At 42.2% G+C, this 14,555-nt stretch overlaps 1 protein-coding gene across 6 annotated transcripts in view; it reads left to right on the forward strand.

The window, feature by feature from the left end:
• Positions 1–14,555, forward strand: part of NSD2 (nuclear receptor binding SET domain protein 2) — a 192,227-nt gene that overhangs the window by 149,179 nt on the left and 28,493 nt on the right. For all 6 annotated transcript variants that reach the window (XM_053304254.1, XM_053304249.1, XM_053304251.1 and 3 more), the window contains 4 exons: positions 4,124–4,324; positions 6,780–6,959; positions 8,994–9,150; positions 9,381–9,586. In XM_053304254.1, coding sequence (XP_053160229.1) covers positions 4,124–4,324; positions 6,780–6,959; positions 8,994–9,150; positions 9,381–9,586 — 744 coding nt within the window. The remainder of the gene's footprint in view (positions 1–4,123; positions 4,325–6,779; positions 6,960–8,993; positions 9,151–9,380; positions 9,587–14,555) is intronic.

Raw genomic sequence — 14,555 nt, forward strand, 5'->3', positions numbered from 1 at the left:
GCCATAAAAGACCCTGTCTATGACTACCTTTTGTCTATGTCTGTGACTTACCCTACCACCTTGCCCATGCCACTCATTGGCTCTTGTCGCTGCCTCCAAGGTTGCATGAGCTACTCCTGTGACTTCCATGCTCCCCTGCAAGAATTTGGAGTCTCTATAGGATCCAGGAGGCTTCCTGTCCGTTTTTATTCAAACACCTGGCTCTGAACACTTTGGTGGTGGATTGCGCCATACAAGCTGGGTCTTTGCAAAAACACTCTGCACCAGTTGATAGAGAGGGCATGTCTTCTCCTTTTGCTAAAAGTTGCTAATTACTTGGCATGTGTGTCCAAGTATCAACAATTGCTTTGGGATAATTTAAAGGATGATGCTGCTGATTTGCCAGAGTCGTTCAGGGCTAAATTTCTGTCCACTCTCTCAAAGTCTGCCAATCTGACAAGGCAAGACCTTAGTTCCACAAAACACCTGACAGAAACAGAGTTGAAGGTGCTGGCTGGGTTGATCGTGCTCTGTCGCCATGCCTGGCTCAGGTCTACACCTCTTGAGCCTAAAATGAAGGGCAAAATTGAAAACCTACCCTTCAACAGCAAGGGACTCTTCTCCAAAGATACAGATGAGACCATTGTTACCTCTAATGCATGCACTCGTGTGCCCGCTCATGAGGTTTTTGATGTCCATTCAATTAATTTTAGATCCCACTCAGGTTGAATCAGGAAGGCCCACTCTGAATGCACATGCACACAGACTGCCTTGATTCTGCTGCCCAAAACAAAACTCACTCTGCACACAGATGAAAAAAATTAGAGGGAACACTGGATGAGACTATGGAGAAGCTGAAGATGTCACATTATGCAGCCATGACTTTTGCTCAATCTTAACCATCGTCTTTCCAAACCAGGTTCCACACGGGGCACAAACAACTATATGAGCCTTGGACTTGTCAGAGTAGAAGGGGCTTCAGGCAAGGGTCTGGGCAATTTAGACTCCCATTCAAACAGCGCCACAAATTTCAACAAAAGTCCAAGCAACAGAATCAGCCCAAACAGTCCTTTTAACCATCAGGTCCTGGTAGTATTTAACCCTGTTTCCTCAATTTCTATCTGCCTCGCTTCCTTCCTCCGTTCCGGGCGTCAAGTGACATCAGATGCTTGGGTGTTAAGCATAGTGGCCAGGGGCTATGCTATTGAATTTGACTCTTTTCCTGCCTACGTGAGCATAAAATACACCCACTCAACTCCTATCCTTGAAGAAGAGGTTTCATCACTTCTGCAGAAGGGTGCCATAGAACCTTTTCCACTTTCTTCTGTGTTTTACAGCTTTTACTCCAGATACTTCCAGGTTCCTAAACATGATGATGGCATTCACCCCATCTTGGACTTGAGGGGGTTGAACAAGTTCGTCCAAACTAACAAGTTCCGTATGATCTCCCTGCAGTCTGTCTCCTGCTACTTTGGGAGGAGGAATGGTTTATGTTCCTTGACTTATAGGAACCTCATCGTCGTCAATTCCTGCGTTTTTGCCTAGGCGCCAAAGCTTGCCAATTCAAGTTTCTTCCCTTTGGTCTCTGTGCTGCCCCCAGGGTTTTCACCAGACGCATGACCTGCCTATACAGGGTGTGTCTGTGTTTCCATATTTAGATGACTGGCTTATCACAGCTAAAGAGAAGTCTACCCTGTTGTACAACCTACAGCTCTCTCTCTCTCTCTCTCTCTCTCTCTCTCTCTCTCTCTCTCTCTCTCTCTCTCTCTCTCTCCTGGCAGATCTGGGACTCCGTATCAGCCTAAAGAAATCTGTCCTGATCCCCCATTGCAGTATCCAATACATCGGTACTGTACTGGATGCCATCCAGAAGCATGCATACTTACTTGTCAAACATATCCAGGACATCTCGTCCCTAGTGTCCGCCTTTTAGTCAGCGCCCAGGCAAAGGGCTTGCTCCGTCCAGCAACTGCTAGGTCTGATGGCCTCATGCACCATGACAGTGGACAATAAACGGCTGCATATATGGAGAATCCAGATGTGGCTGCTGTCTGTCTTCCGACCAAACCCGAACAGCCAGAACAAGTGGTTAGTTGGCCCAGATATCCTACAAGATCTCCATTGGTGTTCCCTTCCTGACTCTATTTCTCAAGTTCTGACTCCCACGGTCTCAATCACTACTGATGCCTCTATGCAGGGTTGGGGTGCACACTGTGATTCTCTGCAGCCAAGAGGCCTGTGTAACATCCACCAGCAAATGACGCTATTCTATCTGACAAATTTGACTCCTGGGGTTCCCCTACTGTAACTGCACAAAATGCAAAATGTGTTTTATTCTGTTCTAGGGCATTGGCCCAAACTCCTTAGGAGATGCCTTCCAGTTGTAATGAGAGGAAAGGCTTTCTTTCCCCCATTCCCACTAATGTCCAGGGTGCTGGGGAAGATACTTCAAGAACACTCACAATGCATTCTGCTCTGCCCCTGGTGGCCCAGGCAAGCAAGGCTACTTACCTCTGTCTCCTGTTATAGAAAGATCTTCTCATGAGGGAGGAGGGGACTGGTTCTGCCCAGGCTTTGCAGAATCTCTCACTGACAGCGTGGAAGATGAACTTTTATATGTCATCCTGTTGAATGAAAGAAAAGCCTCTACAAGATGGGACTATAATTACATTAAATTAAATTATATGTGCAAATGGAAGCATTTCCTGCTTCCTCGAAAGGATTTGAACCACTCCAAGCGTCTGTCCATCAAATACTCCTCTATCTCGCCTCCTTCAAGAGCTTGGGTCTCTCCAGTACTTCCCTTAAGGTTCACCTCGCTGCTATCTCAACTCGCCATCCAGGCTGGGATGACAAATCCGTTTTTGTCCACCCAGACTCCAAATGCTCTTTGAAAGAGGTCAACAACCTGTACCCCCTCGGTGCAGGCACTGGTTGATCCTTGGAGCTTCTCACTTATCTTATTCACGCTCACTGAGGCCCCATTCAAGCCATTGTTGACATTGTCTATGAAGCTGCTGTGCCTAAAAACTGCCTTTCTTGACATCATCACATCTGCCAGGCGCGTCAGTGAACTCACCACTTTGAGGGCTCTATGAACAGTTTTATCTGGACAAGGTGGTGCTTTGGCCTGACCCTGTTTTTTGCCCTAAAATTGTTTATGAATTTCACATTAATCAGGACATTGTACTCCCTATGTTTTTCATCAACCCATCTTGAACACTCGATGCATGCCCTGGATGTGCACAGTTGCCTCCTGTATTTCCTAGATCGTACAAGGGTGTTCAGGAGATCAAACAAACTGTTTGTCTCCTTTTCTAGGTCTCGTAAAGGCTTTGCCATTTCAAGACAGAGACTCTCACATTGGCTAGTACAACCTTCTTTTGCTACAAGAAGCAAGGCGTTCAGCCACCCTCCAAGTTTCGGGCGCATTCAACTAGGTCCATAGCTACCTCAGCTGCCCATATGTCGGGCATCAACATGAAGGACATTTGTAGAGCTGCCACTTGGTCTTCGGACCTGCCATTTGTCAGGCACTATGCTGTGGACTTGTGCTTTGCTTCTGAGGCCAACTTTGGTCAGGCGGTCTTAAAGAAAATACTGTAATTGCTAGCACCCACCTCCTTATGGGAGCTAGTTACTCACCCAGTTATAGGGAACCATGGATCACTACAGAGATAAACAGGTTGCTTACCTGTAACCTATGATCTCTGTGGGGATCCATGGTCACTCACAATACCCGCCCGGCCATCCCCTCTGCTTGTGCTCTTACCATGTGAAATTTACATACTTGTGCTGCTTTGGCAGCTTGTGGGCGCTCTCTCTCTCTCTCTCTCTCTCTCTCTCTCTCTCTCTCTCTCTCTGTCATCAGTCCCTTTGCAGTGGCCTATTCAGGAACTGAAGAGGGAGGCGCTCTACAGCCGTCTTTATAGGCTCTGATATCCCTACGACTTAAAGGGCCAGAAAGCACCTAAATGGAGCTTTGTGGCTGCACAGGCACAGAAAACCTAGTTGTGAATGACCATGGATCCCCACAGAGATCATAAGTTACAGGTAAGCAACCTGGGGTTTTTGTTTGTTTGTTTTGCTCTTATCTTTCATAACAAGTGAAAATATTCAATTTTGTTTCTAATTTTTTTGTTAGGTGTTCACACCTGTTTTGTGTGTAAAGAGAAAAAATCAGAAGTGAAGCGCTGCATTGTATCCCACTGTGGAAAATTTTATCATGAAGCTTGTGTAAAAAACCTCCACCTTACAGTGTTTGAGAACAGGGGCTTTCGATGCCCTCTGCACAGCTGTGTGAGCTGTCATGTTACTAATCCTTCAAATCCTAAAGTGACCAAAGGTATTTGTTTTTTATTTTTCGTGTTTCCTTTAAAGAGTCTCCTTAGGGACAAGACCATATGCACAAATTAGATCTTACATTTTGCCCTCCCCCCATAGGTATAATAGGTACAACATAGCACAGTCCAAATTGTATTCCACAGTGAGTGAGGTGATGCAAATGAGCTTGGCACAATGATGCTAGAGGAGCAAATACTTCCAGACTATTCACAGCAAATGACACGCTGCCTGATAAGGGTTTTGTTCTCCCCCAAACAGTTAAGCAGCCACAAGGGAATGTGATCCCACAGATCTTGAATATGACCAAAAGTCAAAGAATCATCTGAAGGGAAGTTGTTATTAGGGCAGGATTTCATATTGTTGTAGACCAATCCATATAGTGATAATGATGAGAATAGTTGTTGTTTTTTTAAACCCTTCCCAATTCAGGTTCTTGTCAGTTGTTCAATTGAAACACCAATACTGGGACAAAATTAAAATTCTGAGTTTTAACAGAAACTACACTAAGGAAGGCCAAAAGAGCAAAATGTAAACTTGAGCACAAGTTTACACAAAATGAAAACAGCAACAGACTGACTTTACTTCTATATTTATGAACGACCATCCAATTGCTAACTCAGGTCAAATAGTGTACTCAGTTGAGAAATAGCGGGGTACCTTGGGCTAACACTTTTAGCCCAAATGCTATACCTGCTAGAAGAAAGAAGTAAGAGTGGGACCCCAGCTAGAGTTGCTTGAGAACATGTAAATTCCTGAAGCAGAATTACTACAGAGAATGTTTGCCACGGATATTTATATAACGCTTTTCAACAAGTGTTTCCAAAGTGATTCACACAGATATACATAAAGAAATGAAATGAAATGGCTCCCTGTCCCCAAAGGGCTCACAAATCTAAAAATGAAACATAAGACACCAGGAACAGACACTGGAGGGATGCTGGGCTGGGATTGGATAGGGCCAGTTGCTCGCCCCCTGCTAAATAAAGAGAATCACCACTTTTAAAAGGTGCCTCTTTTCTCAGTTAGCAGGAGATCATTTCAAGTTTAAAGTGTATCATTTCCTGATTAGTAGGGGTTTTAGTCTGTTGACACTGTGATGTTCTCCCCTCGGAGATACCTGATATTGAATGATTTCTCTTTGATGGAAGAACTTTCCAATGCCTGTGTTGTGTGGTAACTGGGGTCACAAATGGTTACTTCCATTCCTCTATCTTGGATTTAATTTTCCTTCCCTTAGCAATAGTGCCCCAACTAGATCTGGAATGTGGGGCACTATAAACTATTATGGCTTAATATGGGCTCCAATATTATAACATTATAGTGTACTAGAACATGCAACCTAATGGGCTGTATTTCAGAATACTGTAGAATATTATTTATCTCATCTGGACATATTTGATTGTGGTTTACATGTGATGTTATTAGCTGGCAGAAGTTCAGTCCAGAGAATGTATAGTAAGTATTGATCTAACGGCAGCTCATTTAGGTGTACATGTTTCAATGCAATGCAATGCAAACCCAAGAATTTCTGCCATTACAATCATGGCATGAGGCAGGACGAAGAAAAGCAGCCTCTGTAAACAGTCCATAAACCATCAACAATTGAATAAATATGAAGGGTTCATAAAGGTGTGTTGTCAAAGGTTTTGAGCCAATTGCATGGAGCACAGTTGTGCCAGAATAAATTAAAGTCCATGGGTTTCTTCATATACTTAACTCTCTCCTAGTAAAATCAATAGGGCTTTGGCGGCTAGGTACCCTCTCAGTTTTGTATGGATATCTGTTTCATTTACTGTCTTATATAGTGTGATGTAAGACCACTAGCTGACATGATGAAGAAAACTATTCAAAGTAACTTGCCCTTTTAATTTCAATGGGACTACTTTGAGTGATTTTCTTCATGTCAGGAAGTGCTCAGTTCATCTGACACCTCTATTTTGCATTTCTTTTCTTTTTGTCATTTAAAGTTTCCTAATTTTATGAATGAACTGTTTTTAATGTCACTTGTTGCCATTCAAATGGAAATGTGCAGGAGTATTACTGTAATTTTAATTTGTATCACATTGACTTGATAAACAATGCCTAAGTGGCTTACACAGCCAATAGCTTTTGTTACACTTTCTTTTGGGCCATTATGTTTGAGAAATATGTGTCCATTGGCTCATGTCTCAACTTCAGTATGTTAAAGCCTGATCCTTAGACTTATTTGCTGATAAAGCAAGCCTTATGATTGGATGCACAAATCATTATGTTGCTGCAATCCTAGTAGCTGCAGTGTTGCTCAACTGTTACTACTTACAGTGTTGCTCAGCTATCGTAGGCTGGTATGGTGGTGGTCACGTTTTGGTTAGGATTGGCATGCTGTGGCCATTAGCAGTAAATTTCCTTTTTATTTCAAATAGTTTTTGATCAATATTTTTAAAAGGGTGATGCACACCTATTTTTGCTTCTGCTAGGCAAAATGGTGCGTTGTGTTCGGTGTCCTGTTGCTTATCATGCTGGAGATGGTTGTGTTGCCGCAGGGTGTGCAGTGATAACTTCCAGCAGCATTATTTGTACCAACCACTTCACTGCCACCAAAGGGAAGAGCCATCATGCACATGTTAATGTAAGCTGGTGTTTTGTGTGCTCAAAAGGTAAATAACTGTAGATCCTTTAATTTCTTAATGTCTACTTTTAAATATAACTGGTATTTAAATTCCATGTTTCTTATTATGATATGTCTACTAAGTTCATTTCTCTTCTTAAAGTTTATTATGCTGAAAAGGCTTGATTGGCTATTCCTACTATGTTTGGGGCAAGGAACAGTACATTTAGAACAAATAAATGTACATGTCTAAATGTGTCAGTGTGCACTGATAAAAAGATAAATAAGATATCTAGATTAGTGGTAAACATGCAGAGGACAGTTAAACTATCATTTTTGTCAATCTTGTAAAATACTTTTATTCATGAAAAAATAAAACAATCGATATAAGTGTTAGTACAGGTGGTCCTCGTTATCTGTGTGGGTTCCGTTCCCGCCAATTTCGGCGGATAACGAAACCGTGAATAATGAGACCTTGAGTCTGTGAGGATTGGGGGTGGGTGGGTTTAGGTTCCTTGAGCTTTAAAAACAACAACCCAAAAAAGCAAGAAGGGGGCAGAAATAAGGGTAGAAAAGCATAGTACTGTATTATCCAGGTATCCAAGAATGCTCCCCAAATCCTCTCCCCCTGTTTAAAATTTGTGGTTTTTTGTTTGTTGGTTGGTTTTTTAAGAGCCACAAAATGGCTCTGCACTTCAAAATGGTGGCCGGAAATGAGTTATTTCCGGTCACTCAGGAACTACATATAGATGAAAATTGCCTATAATTCATGCAGCGGATAAAGAAACTGGGTCTCTAAGACACATCTGTGGATACATGAAACCATGATCCACATATCCATGGATAATGAGGGTCTCCTGTACAATCAGATTTACATCATATTACCGGTTAATGACAGGTTCCAAAGTGCTATTTTCTGTGTAGGATGAAGATAATCATCATATATTTTCTTAGCATCAACTCCTTTTCTTAAATACTGCTGTATTCCTCTTTGTCTTTTCTGCTCAGGCATGCTGTTATTGTATCCTGTGTCAATATAATAACTCAAAATACTGAAATAACGCTTGATCCCGGGGTTATGTTTTAACTGATTAGTTCTGCTGCCTTGAATGAAAAAGATCAATCTGATTATTTCAAATACTGAACCATACTTTGGATAAGACCCTCTCCATGTGTGGGCCTGGGGCAATTGCTCTCCCCTCCCCCAGGAGATAAGGCAGTCAGGCTTGGAGAACCCCGGAGAGCTCCAAATACTTAACTTGCTCCAACAAGGGTCAGAGGAGGAATGAGGTCTTCCATACCTACTAGACTCAAACTACCCCTTCAAGGCTCTGGAATGCAGATATATTTAAAAAGGCAGCCCTTTGGCCTGGAGTTTACTCCTCTGCTCCATCAAATCTCTCCTGATTGGTTGCAGCACTGGTGTGCAGGAAACAGGTGTTGAGTGGAAGAGACTGATTCAATAGGAGGCTTGGACTCTGGTTCAGTGAGTGCTTGTTCCAGGGTCTCTAGTTCTAGGGTTTCTGGCTCTGTGGTCTCCCAGCTGGTAGGCTCAAGCTCCAGCCTTCTGCCAAGGGCTCAGGACCAGGGCTGGGGCTGGCATTTCTGGCCTGGCTGCTCCCACTTTCTCAGGGTCACACTCTGCACTACTGCTGAAGGTGGGAGTCATGACAACATTGGAGATAATCTAATCAGAAAGTGGGGTATTAATCTTTAAAATAAATATAAATAAGGGACAAATACTGTATATTGTATACACTATGTAAATGATTTGATTTTATTTAAATGAAAAAGCATTCCTAACAGCTAAGGTCAAAGCCAGATCTTTTTCTAGAATGGGTTCCACATGCACCAAAAGAGTGCTGCAATATTAATCTGTTTTGAGGGGCTCACACAGTCAGGTCTTTGTGCATAGTCCACTTCTATACACAAAAATCTATGAAACCGTCCTCTCCTTCCTCTCTTAACAGTTGTTAAGTGCTGTTGACTGTTAAGCAAGTGCTTTTGTACAGATCCCTTTCCACATTCTGCTGCTAAGGTTGTGGCTTTTGTGTTTAGCATTATTGTATTGCTTTCCTTGCAGGTGGAAGCCTTTTGTGTTGTGAGTCATGTCCTGCAGCATTTCACCCAGATTGTTTAAACATTGAAATGCCAGATGGAAGTTGGTATTGCAATGATTGCAAAGCAGGAAAGAAAATCCATTTTCAGGATATTATTTGGGTCAAACTGGGAAATTACAGGTTTGGATTTCTTAAATATTTGATCTTAAATTTTGTTGTGAATATTATCATATTTTTATCCCACCCCTCCCTCAAATAATTTTGTGCAAGGGGCGTTCATGGGGCTATTCTGTGGTGTTCAATATCTCTTTTTAAAAAAAATTATGGAATTGAGATAAAGCTATTAATAATTTTTCTCTGCGAGTACAAGATTCTCACATTTTTCTTCTATTGGTGTATTTCTGTGGAAGGTGGTGGCCTGCAGAAGTCTGCCATCCGAAAAACGTTCCCCCCAATATCCAGAAAATGAAGCATGAAATTGGAGAGTTTCCTGTGTTTTTCTTTGGCTCTAAAGATTACTACTGGACTCATCAAGCTCGTGTGTTTCCCTATATGGAAGGAGACCGGGGAAGTCGGTACCAAGGAATTAAAGGAATAGGAAAAGTCTTCAAAAATGGTACAGATATTTAATCATACTTAAGCTCAAAGCACAAATACAGTGTGATAATATTGGAGTACTGCATTGGTACAACAGTGTTGACATCCAGAGTACTGCTGTCCCATTGCGTGAGGTTTTTTGTTGTTGTTTATTTTTTTATTTCCTTTTCCCTCTGAAGCCTGCTGTGCTTCCCAAAAACATGTCTCTGAGAGTTACACAGTTTGCAGAGACATATTTACAGGAGGCGCAGTGGGCTTCATAGAGAATGGGCGGTAACTGAAAAGCACCCTTTCCCTTCTTGCATGATGGCAAGTTTCACTGGATGTCATTCAGTATGGTTGCACTAGCACAGTGCAAGTCTGGATGTCAGCAAGTATGTTTAAAATGATCTTGTCTAGGGATGGGTGCGGACCGGTCCGGAGGCAATTCTAAAGGCCTCCAGACTGTCCAGACCGGTCCAGACCTGGCTGGTTCGGTTTGGATGTGGGGGGTTCCTTTGAGGGCGGGGGAGGGTTTACCTACCCCTCCCGCCGCTTTCCCCCCTCCAGTGCGCGTATTGTATGTAGTAATTGGGGCGGCAGGATACCTCCCTGCCGCCCCTTCTCCCTCTTCAGTGCAAAAGGCTTCACGGAGCCTTTTGCGCACGTCGTGCACAAGCTTCATGTCTCCCATGTGTGTGGCCACGTGCGCGCGCACGTCGGGGAGATGTGAAACTCACGTGCGCGTGCGCAAAAGGCTCCGTGAAGCCTTTTGCACTGAAGAGGGAGAAGGGGCGGCAGGGAGGTATCCTGCCACCCCAATTACTACATACAATACGCGCTCTGGAGGGGGGAAAGCGGCGGGAGGGGTAGGTAAACCCTCCCCCGCCCTCAAAGGAACCCCCGACAAAGTGCCGGACCGCAGCGCTGCGGTTCCGTGCACACCCCTAATCTTGTTTAGAATCTTAGTATTATAAATGCACTGAGAATAAGCTCTGAGTATGGTAGACTGTATTGAAAAAGTTCTCATGAATTCCTGCACTTTGAAACCTGCATTTCACCCAGAGAGGTAAGTACTAGTAATCTGTTTTTTAAACAGTACTATAATGGACCTATCTAGTTTTTTAAAATCTGTAATGGTTTTCTTTTTCCAGTTCATTTCAGGCTTGGAACACCTGAATAGGGTCAACATGGGGAAACTGAAATATAATTACATATTACCGTGCTGCTACAAATCACAGCACAGAATCATTCATATTATAGTGCTACTACAAATCACAACATAGCATCAGTGGTTGTTGCTAGAATCTACCTTATGTTTCTTTTTTAGATTGTGAACCCTTTGGGGACAAAAGGAACAATCCTTTATTATTTATTCTTCTATGCAAACTGCTCTGATAACATTTTTTGAAAATTGTAGATAAATATTTTAGACTGTGAGCCCTTTGGGGACAGGTAGCTGTCAATTTCTGTATGTAAACCGCATTGGGAACTTTGATTGAAAAGCGGTATATAAATATTTGTCATATTTGTATATTCATAGTTGTAGTAGTATATTATAATACTGAGCTACAAAATGAGGTGACACAAAGTGGATTATTCTAATTTGGCCCCATTCACCTAAACCTCTATATCCCAGCAACAGGTTACTGAATTCTGCACTGACTAGGAATCCTGTAGATCCAACCATTACATACTAGTTTTAAGCAGATTAGGCAAACACCAGAACCTCCCAAATACTGATTTTATGTCTTCATGATTAATCTTATCTGCAACTAAGGAGCTATTGTAGAACACTTCAGGACACTGTGATGTTTTTGCTACCAAACATTTATTGGCAGCAAAATGCTTATCCAGATTCAATTTCAGTTTATCTTGATTTAGAAGGAAGAAGCACTATTGAGGAAGGAAATGCTTAACCTTTTTTGGGGGGGTGGGGGTGGGTACTGCTTCTATAAATCATATCCCTCCCACACAGCACTTGTATGGTATCTGTCTGTCTTCCTACATGAGGTAAATAAGGAGAGGTGGGATTTAGAATGGTGAGAACTCAGAGGAAGAATAAAACACCCCCTTCCCCAGCACTGCACCTTAATCTGACAAAGCCACCACAAACCTATATAACTGATTGGAACAAAAAAGGGGGAGCAAATATGATTATGCCTTTTTGTCCAGACACAGACCTTAGCTCTGTGTCTGACGAAAAAGGAGTGAAACCACTAGAGAGCAAGTTCAATATCCAGACTAGATGTTCTGAACAGTCCAGGAGAATGTCCAGTATCATCTTATCACCATCAGAAATGACTAAACTGAAATTATCCAGGCAGTTGCAGCAGATCATTGCCTTTGATCAAGTGCCTATACTTCTGGTATAGACACTTTCTGAATAGCAGCATCCAAGTTAAATTGGAGCAGAGTGGCTTTGTCAACACTGAGCAAAAAATATACCATTGGGTCTTGAGTTATCAGACCCTAGACCCACTAGTTCCCATACTAGAAGACCTCAACTAATCATGATTCAGCTGGCACAATGGTGATGGAGATTAATTCCCAATTTAGACTAATTCTGGGTAAACACAGAGCTGGACTTTTGTGAAGCTGTGGAAGAACAATCAGCGTGCTGTTTCTGGTCAGTTGCTCCAGCCTTAACTTCCTTTAAAAGGGGAGCTGCAATTATGTTCAGTCCAAGGTTTATTACAGTCTATGACCAGCACAACAAGGAAATAGAATAGAACATATAACACAGTTATAAAAAACATAATACCACTTATATCACAATACCCTAGGGTATATTACTGAAACCACCAAAAGCCTCCCAATCTTAAGGAGGTAGTTAATTACTAAAACTCGAAAATTGATAAATAAGACAGAGTGAATATACAATTGAAATAAAAACATAAATAACAATTAAAAAGATAACAGGTCAACAGTCTCAAAACCCACCAACTATACTATAACTAAAAAGCTATAGGGCAGCACTGGATTTATTAATTAGAAGCCGACGCAATCTTCGAGCTGCCGCACAGAAGCCTGCCACTTTCCAAGTAATGGCAGGAATATTATCCTCAAGCAGGAAGGCCACTTGTTGGCTAGGCAAATTTCTTGGTGAACGAGCCAGCAATGGAAATATTAATTCTAGACGCAAGTCCCTATAAAAGGAGCAATGAAGCAGAACATGTTTAATTGATTCAACTTCCCCATCACTACAAGAGATGGCATAGACACTCCCCATAAGGAGGCCCACCGTAGCAACCTTCAAGAACAGCAGAGGGAAGGCATCTACATCTAGCCTGTGTGAAAGCCAACCTATATTTGGGGTTGTCTAATTGTTGCAAGTAAGTTACAGGAGCAACAAGGTACCTTGTGGTATGAACTGCAATTATGGTAAAGAACTCAACTATCTGAATGGGAATAATGTTATATAACTGTGAAAGTTGCCAGTTTTGTCTATATATTATCATTGTTTCTGATTGACTGGTTGATTGATGAGAAAGTGGGATTGTGCATGTTACAGGAAGGTGGTAAGGCAGCTTATTATGCTGCATATTGGAGAAATTCTCTGCTCATGTTAGAGTACTTTATAGGCAGGGGCCACACCGTTCCGTGAGATTCAAAGCTTTATTGATCACGGTACTGGGCCTCCATCAATCACCAGGGTGAAAGAGAATAACCCCACAAAATGGTGGTTACAGATTATATACTCAAGGCTTATCAGGTATGCAAGAACAATGGCAAGAAACCCGTGGACGAAAGAAATGATGAATGTAATAAGGAATAATATATATGTGTATTATGAAAAACCAGCTATCAACACACATTACAGCGGACAGCCACATTGGTAACACACATGTGAACAAGGATAAACATAAGGCCATATAAAATTACAAAATGCAGTAACAAAATACACAAAACCATATGTGCAGATGTCCAAATGGAGTCCAAAATGCCTTCGAATGTGAAAACGTAAAAAGTACATACAGAACAAATGATAAATACTCAAATCCAGAGGAAGGGACCGATGTGCTCAGGAAGATGTCATAAATGCCTGAAGTTCAGCTGATGATGCATACTTTCAAACGGAACAGGCAACATGCGCTGAGATGGCTGATAACAGCGGAAAATAGGAGCTGAGTGATGCCAGGAAAATGGCCAAACGACAGCCGCCCCGGGATAATAGCTGTTTCGCCGAAAGGCTTCATCAGAGGCAAAAATTGCCACGGGTTTCTTGCCATTGTTCTTGCTTTTCTATTCCATGGACCCCGTTTCCTTTCTTGTTATCAGGTATGCAAACACATTAGGTCAGAATGAGCACCTGCACATTGTACATCTTCAGACCAGCATTAACCAATCACGGTTCTCTAGGCTAGATACATTTTTAATAACTATTGCACATGTCCAGCCTTCAAGCCACAGAGAGGCTTTGTTTATTGTTTTACACTCACAGCATTTTCCCCAAATACCCCAGATTATTTATTTATTTATTTATTCATTCATTCATTCATTCATTCATTCAATTTCTATACCGCCCTTCCAAAAATGGCTCAGGGCGGTTTACACAGCGGAATAATAAATAAATAAGATGGATCCCTGTCCCCAAAGGGCTCACAATCTAAAAGAACCATACGATAGACACCAGCAACAGTCACTGGAGGTACTGTGCTGGGGGTGGATAGGGCCAGTTACTCTCCCCCTGCTAAATAAAGAGAATCACCACGTTAAAAGGTGCCTCTTTGCCCAGTAAGCAGGGGCTACTGGGCAGTAAAACTGTCAAGATAAAAGATAGGCAGTAAAACTTTGGTTCATTTCTCCATCTTCGATTTCTCTCTTCAGATTTTTCTCCAACAATATCCAGACAACTATGGCAAAGAGAGGGGAGACACTTTTGTGGCCTTTGATCCCCTGTACTAATCCTGCTTTGTATAGACTCTCTCTTTAAAAATGAAATTAAATAGCAGCTGCAAGAGGCCCTGATCTGAAACAAGACTGTGGCATGGGAGGTTAAGCCTTTT

This window comes from Hemicordylus capensis, chromosome 3, assembly GCF_027244095.1.
Source record: "Hemicordylus capensis ecotype Gifberg chromosome 3, rHemCap1.1.pri, whole genome shotgun sequence".
Classification (NCBI taxonomy): Eukaryota; Metazoa; Chordata; class Lepidosauria; order Squamata; family Cordylidae; genus Hemicordylus; species Hemicordylus capensis.